This window comes from Conger conger, chromosome 2, assembly GCF_963514075.1.
Source record: "Conger conger chromosome 2, fConCon1.1, whole genome shotgun sequence".
Lineage (NCBI taxonomy): Eukaryota > Metazoa > Chordata > Actinopteri > Anguilliformes > Congridae > Conger > Conger conger.
Window position 1 is genome coordinate 44,738,049 of NC_083761.1, and position 11,342 is coordinate 44,749,390.

The 11,342-nt window shown below is 39.6% G+C and overlaps 1 protein-coding gene across 1 annotated transcript in view; it reads left to right on the forward strand.

The window, feature by feature from the left end:
- The window catches only part of LOC133122600 (C1q-related factor), a 50,736-nt gene extending 42,233 nt beyond the window's left edge, over positions 1–8,503 (forward strand). Inside the window, exon 2 of the mRNA XM_061232651.1 lies at positions 5,839–8,503. Coding sequence (XP_061088635.1) covers positions 5,839–6,018 — 180 coding nt within the window. The 3' untranslated portion in view covers positions 6,019–8,503. The remainder of the gene's footprint in view (positions 1–5,838) is intronic.
- Positions 8,504–11,342: the final 2,839 nt, after the last annotated feature.

Here is an 11,342-nt window from a genome sequence, read left to right on the forward strand (position 1 = left end):
TCACACAACAATGGCAGCACCCATGGGGGCACACATCGTAAAAGGCAATGCAATGCATTTGTTCCTGCATGACATTGAAATAAAATAAAACATACTGTCATAGCGTAAAGCCTGTTCTGCATGCAAATTGATGTGAAACAATGTTATTAGTTGGCTGGTTAGGGAAAATGATGTCTGAAAGTTATCTTCTCTGTACAAAAGTTATTTGGGAAAATTACCAAAACATAGAATATAGCATTTACTGGCTTTTTGCTTTGTGCAATATAACGAGTGGTATAATTTCTGCCATTGGGTCAGTGCAGAATGCAGAGAATTCATGTGGTTATACACTTGCCACACAAATACCACCAGGTTTTCATGTTCAGCCATGTTTTTTGTTTTCACCATGCACCTGGAATGGAAGTTGGAAGTTTTCAAGTGGGAAATTCCGACCTCCGATTGTAAATGGAACATAGCATAACCTCTGGAGTTGAGTGCTTGAATCTTGGAAAACCGGAAGAAAGATTACAGGGCTGGAGTAGTAACAGTTACACTCTCATTGGCTGTCGGTAATATCAATCACCAGAAGTGTGGACAAAATCGGTGCTTGTGTTTTTATCAGTCAGTCGGGAAGTTAGCAAACAACTCTGCACTCAGCGAAAACAGATTTGGGGCTAGTCAAAAAAGATTCCTGGCTGAAGCCCGGAAGCCCGATGCTGGTGACGCCACTGTATTCATGGGTCACAGTAATCGAATTCCAAGGATTTTGCAACTGAGTACTCAATATTATGACTTCATTTCAGATCATGTTCATTTGTGGAAATACTTTTGCTCCTCTAAAATGGGGAGACTATGTATATACAGGGCTGTTATTCCTATAATAATATAGATGTAAATGGGCTCAAATTAAAGCTGGCAGTCTGCACTTTAACATCATATCAATAGTTTTCTTTCAAATCCAATGTGCAGGAGTACGGAGCCAAAACAACAAAAGTTGTGTCCCTGTTCCAATACTTTGGCATTTAACTGTGGGTAAAGTAAACTCAGCGTTTTTTCTTACATCAAGTTAGCTCACTGTGTTCTGAGCAGTGCAACTTTCATGACAAATAAATGAAAAATGACTTACAGATCAGCTTTGGTCTAATTCTTTTCGTTTATATTTGGTAAGAGTCACAACTGCGATCAATTTGAGTTTACAGTGACACGGTAATGGTGATCTCCTGAAACACTGTGGTGGGGAAGCTGTTGCTAATGAGAGACTACGAACCAAATGAAACAATTTGCTACACGTCAATATAGTCTACTAGAAATAATGATGTATTTAAATAAACGTAGGCTAACATAGGAGAAAAACTACTGATGTTAACTTCTGGTGGAAGCGGTGGCTTCCCCATGTTCTGTTTGGAACAAGGTGAGTTTACCCAAGCAAATTCCGCCTCCCACCTAAGGATCAGGCATACATTATGCAGCTCATTGAAACCCCCTGCCCCCAATCTCTCCAGACCCTCCAAAGCAGTGGCTGATGGGCCTGTTTTTACACCTAGGTCACTTCTAGGTGTGAAACTGTGACAACCGCTCAAAAACAGACACACTGACACACAGACACACTGTCAGACACATATTTTAATACATATTTTTATTGGTGCCAGACAGGGTGGTTTGAGTATCTCAGAAACTGCTGATATCCTGTGATTTTCACGCACAACAGTCTCCAGAGTTTGCAGAGAATGGTGCAAAAACCAAAAAACATCCAGTGAGCAGCAGTTCTGTGGGCAGTTCGGTTCTGACAGGAGGGTGACAGTTATGCAAATAACCACACATAACAACAGTGGCATGCAGAAGAGCATCTCAGAACACACAACACGTCAAACCTGTGGATAGGCTACAGCAGCAGAAGACCAATAAGTCTACAAAATAAGTCTAATAAATACTTAAAGTGCTCACTGAGAGTAGATATGCTATATGTTGAAAGACAATGATCAAAATATTGAATGCCATACATGTCAGACAGCAGGAACTAGTAACTAATCGCAACCCAGAAATAAGTTGAATAAGTGTCTTCATTAAGGAACTGAGAGGTCAGGCAGGCAATGGTCAAATACCAGCAGAATGGTATGGCAGAGATACACAGTTTTGTAGTCATGGTCACTAGCAATGGATCAATCAGGGGGCATACGGGTATGACGGGGTAATCAAAATCTTGGTTGTGGTCACGGGCGAAAGTCCAAACACAGAAAGGCAGGCAGAACAGGCAAAGGTACAGACCGTGATCCGAGAATCAAAATCCAATACATAAAGTCTGGTAACGAGTGATCCAAAACCGAGCAGAAGGATAATCCAATCCAAGTAGGTCAGGAGATTGTCAATTGTGCAGCACACTTGTTCTTCTTTGGTCTTAAAGTAGTTCTTGCAAGGCTTTGAAGTAACTTTAATTTGCTGTACATTTGCTGTACAATCCTAAAATCCTATTTCCAGGATAACATGCAAAAAAATTTCCAGAATTACTGGCACCCCTGACTGGCAGTGCACTTACCACAATATAAATATTACTAATAAATGTCAACATGTGGAAAAATACTGGACTTTTCATGTTTCAATGGAACCAACCAAAATCAAACATTGATTTAATAAAAATAGATTTCACCAAAATCAAGGTTCCATAATTATTGGGATCCCTGGTTTAGTACTTGGTGTATTCACCTCTGGCAAGGATAACAGCACGGAGTCTTTTTCTGCAATGCTTGACAAGGTTACAGAACACATTTGGATGGGTTTTGGACCATTCCTCAATGCAGATCCTTGCAAGATCCTTCACATTCTTGGGTTTGCGCTCATCAACTTATCCCTCTTCAGATCAGCCCACAGTATAACATATATTTAATAATGCAGTAATGACCAAATGTTTTTCCATGTTTCAGTTTTACATTTAATCTTGGCATTCATAAAAGATCAGAAACTGACTACTGTACTGCAGAAAATGTCAATTTATATATTTAAACTCCATGAAGTGAACTTTATCTAAAATAAAATAAAATAATCTGGTTGGATAGAGGGCGGCACGGATGGTGCAGTGGGTAGCACTGCTGCCTCACAGCAACGAGGTCCTGGGTTCGAATCCCCGTCGGCCGGGGCCTCTCTGTGCGGAGTTTGCATGTTCTCCCCGTGTCTGCGTGGGTTTCCTCCGGGTACTCCGGTTTCCTCCCACAGTCCAAAGACATGCATGTTAGGCTGATTGGAGAGTCTAAATTGCCCGTAGGTATGAGTGTATGAGTGTATGAGTGTGTGAGTGAATGGTGTGTGTGCCCTGTGATGGACTGGCGACCTGTCCAGGGTGTATACCTGCCTTTCGCCCAATGTATGCCGGGATAGGCTCCAGCCCCCCTGCGACCCTGTTCAGGATAAGCGGGTTCAGATAATGGATGGATGGTTGGATAGACAGTACTCCGAGTTAGTGGAAAGATACTTTCATTTCATTTTTGGGTGAGGTGCCCCTTTATAAATACTCAAGCAAATGATGTATTGCAAACCTACAATGATACAGAAAATGCTCCAACTCTGCGAGGTCATATCAGTACACAGATACAGATTGGCTGGGCCATTACAGAATATTACAGAACATTACATACCTTACTTTTAAACCACAGTTCCCTATATTTGGCTCCTCACCCCTAGTCCCTGTTGGTAATTTGCTAGTCCCACCAGCAGAAAAGCAACCACAACAGGAGAGATTGTGTAATCAGGGTTATGGGTTGTGTTTGGTTTGAGCCAATCATAGGACTTTGCTTTCAGGCCAAAGAGCTCAACTTTAGTCTCATCAGACCACAAAAGCTTTATCCAGAAGGGCTTTCACATGGCTTCTGGCAAACTCCAGGCATGACTTAATGTTAGCCTTTCACAGAAATGTTTTCCATCTCAACACTTTCCCAAAGAGGCCAAACTGGTGAAGTGCTGAAGAGATTGTTGATCCCTGGGCAGTTTCTCACATTTCAGCTAATGAACTCTGTGTCGGTGTAGTAACTGGCCTTGTGGGGACTTATCTGACAATTGTCTTCCTCATCCAGCTCAGTTTGGATGCCTGATTTTGGTAGTGTCTTATTTTTTAGTGTCTTGTACCATATTTTTTAAATTTAGTTACAGTGGACTTAACTGTGCTCCGAAGGTTTAACGCTTTGCCAGACTTTCTATAACCTTCTCCAACTTTGAATACATTTATTAAATAATTTCCTATTTTTTCTTTCTAATATAATTATGAGAATGCTTCACTTTATTTTGACTTTTGACATAGTTAATTACTATATAGGAGTAGAAAAAAAATCTATCAGAATGTACATTTTATTTTGATTTTGCAACACCAAAAATTAAGACAAAATCAATGTGGATGAAAACTTTCTAAAGCCACTGTACCTTTGCCTAACCATCTAGAATCCCTAGGATGGTAATACTTTCTCACAATGCATTGAGGCTTGAGCAAAGACACAGTATGATTATCCTGAAGACAATCCAGTTCACAAACTACACTTTATTTCACAATGTGACTTAGCATCCTTCATACCGCGTGTAACATAAATTACAGTGGGGACATGAAGCATGACAGAAGGGTGTCTTGACCACAGTCCAGCATAATAATGTGCATTTTATCTCCAGAGACTGGTCCTCATACCATGTTTGTTTCAAAGGAAACTTTGATTGTCTCTCATCTTCAAACTCTCTTCCAAATCTAAATGGGAAACCATTTGCTTAGAAGAGCAAGCAGGGCAGCTTTCTTTGATGTAGTAAAGTAGTTTACAATTTTCTCGAAATGTACCCTTTCTGTCTGCGGTCTTATAATAAATTGAATGTGAACATATTCTCTGCATTTGTATTGTACAGGAAGAATGCTTTTCTTGATTTCCTTCCCTCTTTGAAAGCAGTACAGTATTAATCTAGTAAAAAGAAAATCTACTTCAGCTTGTTGTCATACATATCATACTGAGCAGAATGACACAATTTCTCAAGCTTGAAATAAATACGAAAAGGATAAAGAAAAACAGACAAAGGGGTGGTGGTAGCTCTTCTTACTCCGTTCCATTTTACATTCTTACTTCTGTGTGAACTTTATAGAGATAATGCACTATGCAATTTAGCTTTAGCCTTTGTTGTCTCTCTGCTTTGCAAGAAAACAGTTTGAGCTAACCTACATCCTTCCTTGTTGCAGTGTATAGACATTTGATTTTGGAACCTGCTCTTTAATGTTTCCATGGATTATGCTTGGTCCAGTTACTGTGGGGCTGCAGAAGTGCAATAGGAATGCAGAATCTCCTCAGAAATGTTCAAAATATCCATTATATTACATATGTATATTCCTGATATCAGCAAATACACACCTTCTTCATCGTGAGCAGCTTTTCATCAGTTGATCAACCCCAGTTAACAGGCTTTAAAGCCTTTTTTCCAGTACAAGGCCAGTACGGAGAGTAGTAGTAGTAATAATAATAATAATAATAATAATAATAATAATGATAATAATATTCCTTGTATGTCATACCACTTTTTGGATATTTCTGGCAAATATAATGGGAAACTATTGCAGAAGCTATTGTTGCTCTAACTTCCATTTCAGCTTGTCTTTAAGAGTGAATGAAAACCAGACAGTGCCTAATTTTAAATGGCCAGGAAAAACATATTGATAGTGGAGCTATTCCATTTTCATTTAAATTTCACCTTGAGCTCTTGCTTGATCAATGAAATATCAGTTAAATGTCATGTAATATGGCTTCTTGTTTATGATGTGGCCTTTATTTTATTATGATGAAAAAAACTGAAAATGGTGATACCTTCAAGCTTTGTTATCAACACAACTGGTGTGGCCTTTTTTTGCAGGTGAGAGCCAGTGCCATTGCTCAAGACGCAGACCAGAACTACGACTATGCCAGCAACAGCGTTATTTTGCACCTGGATGCTGGCGATGAGGTCTACATCAAACTTGATGGGGGCAAGGCCCATGGAGGGAACAACAACAAGTACAGCACCTTTTCTGGGTTCATCATCTATGCCGACTGAAGGGGAGGGTTTGAAGACCAGAGCACTTTTTCAGATTCTGTCTCTCTTTCTTTCTCTCCATCTCTCTCTATCTCTCTCTTTCTCCACTCTGAAAATGGACTCTTTCTTTCATCCTGAGGGTGCAGAGAAAGCTCTGAGTGGCACCCACTCTACATGCTGGTGTTTTGCCCAGTCAGATATGCTGAAAATTTTGTTTTCAAACAACTTTGCCAGATTGAAAAAGCTGACCTTGTCTCCATAGCAGAAAGGACACAGGCCTTCCAATCCAGTCTGGATTGACTTCACAGAGACCCCTGCCTTGCCGTCTTATACCTCCTCCTAGCATATAACTATTTTCCTTTGTCCAAACATGTAAAATAAGGAAGTGCAAAAATCATTGCAGCTATTTCTTTGTGAAATCTGTAGTACCTTATAAGAATAGCTTGTCTCTGAGGGCCTAAGTATGCTTTGAGATTGGGGACTCGATGAAAGCACAGCATTATCTTAACAGAAGACAAATTTGAAGGTCTCAGCTCAAGGGGGCATTCTTTCTTTGACTGGCTGTTATGAATTTCACATGGAACACATTGCCACTTGGTGGTTGCATATTGTCATGTTTGTTTTTTTTAATGCAATGCTTGCTGTAAGCACACCTGGCCAGACTTGTGGTTGAATGTTGTTAATGCAGGACCTTCCCGAGAAAACATGGTTGCCCACATGTTCTGCACTATAACAATTCCCATCAGCACCCCCTGCCTTCTGTCCTTGTTTGTCTGTCGTGTCCCATTGATGGACTACTGTATGCATTTTTGGAAGGCCCCAAGTATATTAGATATTCTAGTTTTGACCTAGCAGTCCTTAAAATGAAGTCTTGCGATATTGTAATTTGTAACAGGCTTAAAGGTAGTAATGACACAAGAATCAATACTTGATCTTTCATCCATTATCAAATGTCTAAGTCATCTGTTTTATAGTTTCCATGCCCTGGAAATGTATGAGCATGTATAGAACAATAGGCTTTAGTCAATTATCTGAAGCCGGTTTGAAGCATTTCACATAGTTCATTTATCAAATGGCTCATCAGTGAAAATATGCCTCATAGAAATGGATTAAAAACCCTTCTGATTGATCTCCAACTTGGATTCAAAGATTGGTTTACCAGCTACAAATCCTCCTGCACTTACGTTGATCACATGGAAAGACTGCACTTGAAATTCTTGTGAAAGTTTAGGAACTACACTTGAAAAGCTTGTGATTGTTCAAATTGTGAGTATGTGTATGAATGTGTCATTGCTATATGTTTTGTTGTCCTGGATATCCTTCATGTCAAACAATCACAGACATCTTCATCAGCCAATGAGATTGCAGTAAGTGGAGAGGTGAGAATCTCTGAATGCAGATACAGATTAAAACTTGTTAAAATGCTTGTAAATGAAATGTGTTATGTTTGTCAATCTTTATTTTTTTGGAATTGTTCAATAAATTATAATAATAAATGGGATTTTGGAGTTCCTTTTCTCATATGGATTATTTTGCCATATACTGTATATACACTCAGTGACCACTTTATTAGGAAGACCTACACACCAACTTGTTAATGCAAATATCAAAAAGCATAAGATATGGTCAAGCGGTTCAGCTGTTTTTCAGTCCAAATGTTAGAATAGGGAATAAATGTGATGTAAGTTACTTTGACAGTGGAATGAATGTTGGTGCCAGACAGGGTGGTTTGAGTATCTCAGAAACCTGCTGATCTCCTGCGATTTTCACACACAACAGTCTTTAAAGTTTACATAGAATCGTACAAAAACCAAAAAGACATCCAGTGAGTAGCAGTTCTGCGTGCAAAAACACGTTGTTAAAGAGAGAGGTCAGAGGAAAAGGGTTAGACTGGTCGAAGCTGACAGGAAGGTGACAGTAATGCAAATAACCACGCATTACAACAGTGGTATGCAGAAGAGCATCTCTAAACACACAATGTGTCAAACCTCTAAGTGGATAGAAGATCAACAAGTCTAAAAAATAACTAATAAATACCTAATAAAGTGCTCACTGATTTTATACACACACAGCTAAATTAATAAAGCATTGATACAGTGACACAATTTTTGTTCTGTTTTGGCTCCAGCACATTGGACTGGAAATAAAACATTGAAGATGAGTTTAAAGTGACAGCTTTAATTTAAGGGTACTTACATACTGTAACTATAAAAGTTATAGGCAAAACAACTGTCACTGTGCCAAAACCTTTGCATTTGATTATATATATAAAGGTTATTGCCATTTTTTTTAGATACACAGCAAGGAAACGGGAAAGAGAAAAAATGGCAAAAGACCTAAGGTTGGACTGAAATGGATTGCTTCATTTGCTGTATACATACAATAGTGTGCATGAATAGATATTTGTCTTGTTTTTGTTTCTAAAAGGGTATTACAAAAAGAGCATTACTTGTCACTGGAGATAAGTCAAGAACCATTGAAATAAAAAATGTACTTCAGTGGTGCACTTCTTTTTCCTGTCCCCTGACACTTGAAACCAAAAATGTGTTTGTTTCCCTGTTTTCTTCTGATGATATCTATCTGTCACTTGGGCGGAACAACACAAACGAATCCCCTCTAAACATCAGCGTGTGGGGACTGCTGTAACGGAAAGGTGTGGGACGAGATAAAGTCATCTCAACTTCAATTGGCCCAATCAAAAGGGAGAGAGAAAAAGGCAGCTACATATGAGTTACGTTAAATGTCAGGTTCCCGAAAAAGGTAATTGACAGTCTCTTTCAATGAAAGGAGAGATGTCCACCTATGGTGAGGCAATCTGGCTAAGAGATTTTAAAGTGTGATGCTGGGGTGGGTACTGAATTAAGGGGCTTGTTTTCACAGATGGATCCAATCTTGCCTGGCTGTGCCCTGTGCTAGGGGGGATTACACCAGCACTTGGGTAATGGAGAGGATGGGATGTTTATATCAGACATACAGCTGCATTCTATGTATTAGAATTGGTAAGGAAATGGATTGTCTTCACCAGTGGTGATGTCATACGGGAAAGCTATCAGACATTCTCAATAAATAGGTCTAATTCAACTAATTCAACAAGTCAAAATCTTTTTCAAGATGTTTCATTATCTCAAATATTATATTTCCTTTTTCTTTTTTAATTGTATCACTATGTATCACTAACACATCATTTCAGAAAACAGCAAACAGAAAATAAACCAAATCCATTTGTTGATGTATGCTACATCGTTTGGAGAGATGTACATAATTTATGAGAATGGATGACCACTTAAAGGTACAATCTACTAACAGCATGGACGGGAGTACTGTGGATAGACAGTGAGGTGCTATATCTTTTTGCTCAGGTTGATCAAACAGCAGAGCACTAACCACAACTCCAAAGTGTACAAAGCACTGGCCTCCTGTCTCTCAGTTCAACTTGTCTTGGAGTCAATTACTTTTAGGAGACTGTCAGTTTCCCTTTCTCACTCCCCTCATTCCCCCTCTAGCCTTTAACCTACTCTGACAAACAGAGGGGGAGGTAGGTACGGCAAATGCATTTTCTCACTGACTTGCAGACAAAAGTAATATTGTTGCTGTCTGGGCCTGCTTTATCGCGTCCTTCATTTGTCAGCCTGGGTTCATCCAGTATAGAGAAGTCCTTTGTTCACTCTCTGGGCAACCAGAGGCCGGCGGCTGACATGCATTTTTCCGGTCAATCAGCCAGCAATGATGCCTCTGCGGGTGGCCAGCAGAGATGGACATCAGACCTCCCCCAAAACCAGCCGCCCTCCTGTTTTATCAGCTTACCAATTCATAAGATCCTTATCAGGTTATTGATTGGCATCTTTGTAGTGATTCAAAAAAATCAATTTAGTTTCCCCTCGTTAAATGGAAGGATGAGCCGCATTGCTCAATTGCCAAATGTCAAACTACTGGATTGTCAAATGCCACATCTTATAAAAACTCAAGAGTGGCACAGCATTAAGGATTTCTCAATCCATATATTGTAACTCAGTTTACAGAAAGCATGTTTCAAAACATGTATGCATGTTTTCTATTGCACTTTAGCCATCAGCAGGGGCTATCTAGTTCCAGTCCTCTTGGCCAGTAGTCCAGTAGGTTGTCCAACTATGCTTAATCACAAACACTCTCAGAACGGTTCTAGGTATACAAAAAAATAACCCCTTGTTAGCTATTTTATTTCCTAGCTGACCACCAATTGGTGTCTGTTGGCATAGCAACTGTTGTTAGCCACCACTGATTCCATAAGGCTTTTGCTTCGAGGCAAAGCAAAGATGTTGGCCGGGGCTTGACAAAGGGTCAATTAGATGTTCCTGGCTGGGATGAATGCACAAAAAAAACCATGTGGGCCTGACACAGACAACAAAGTCAGAGATTGTGGTCGTGATGAACTACACTGTTTTTTTTTTACCAAGCAAAGTAAAGCCATCTCTAAGATATCTGCTTTGTACTCACCTTTATCCAGGGCAAAATAAAGCTCTCCAAAACAAATGGGTTCACAGCATGAGTTCCCCCAAAACACACATATACAAAATTCTGTGGAGCCAATCACCAGGTACAGTATATGGTTTGACAGCAGCTATACCACCCTGTTCAGTACCTGGTGACATTAAGCAGGTGTGTGTTGGGTTAGTACTTAGATTGGAGACTTATGAAAAGTAGGTTATTAGTGGGCCAGCCTGGGCAGTCAATGCCCAAACATAGTGATGGAACATCAGTCGATCAGATGAGATTCTAAACCAAGATCCTGTCTCTTTGTCATTATAGATCCTATTAAAGGAATAGGAGTCTACACTTGATCACCTAATCACCCCCTATATTTACACCTCAACAATCTGTTGCATTCCTAAATAATTTGATTCCTTGAATAGTGATTGCTCCAGCATTTTGACAGATTTAGTAACACATGTTCCATGTGCTGTTTTTGCCAGTACTAATTAACAGGACACCTTTCAGGTTCATTGTAGCCAATGTTACTGGACCCAGTTCTTGGTGTGAAGCTTAGGGAATAGAATTCAGTGAATGGCAATTTACAGTAATTTAACAGACTCCGTTAAAAAAAGGTAACTCTGAAGATGAGTTCACAAACTAATCAATTTTGTTAGTTACAGTAAATCCTCAAATTGTGTCCGGGATTCTATTTGAAGCCGGGCCTCGGATAATAGCCGGGGGCGTGGCTGATTCGGACAAATAAAGGCCGGTCCCCAAATACAAGCCGAGGTAATATTGCCTACCAGTAGGGCTATCAGTCCATGGGCACTAGAAGACATTGTTTCGATTTAACTCAATGAAATAAAAGAGCTCTTCTTAATATTTTATATTGTTGG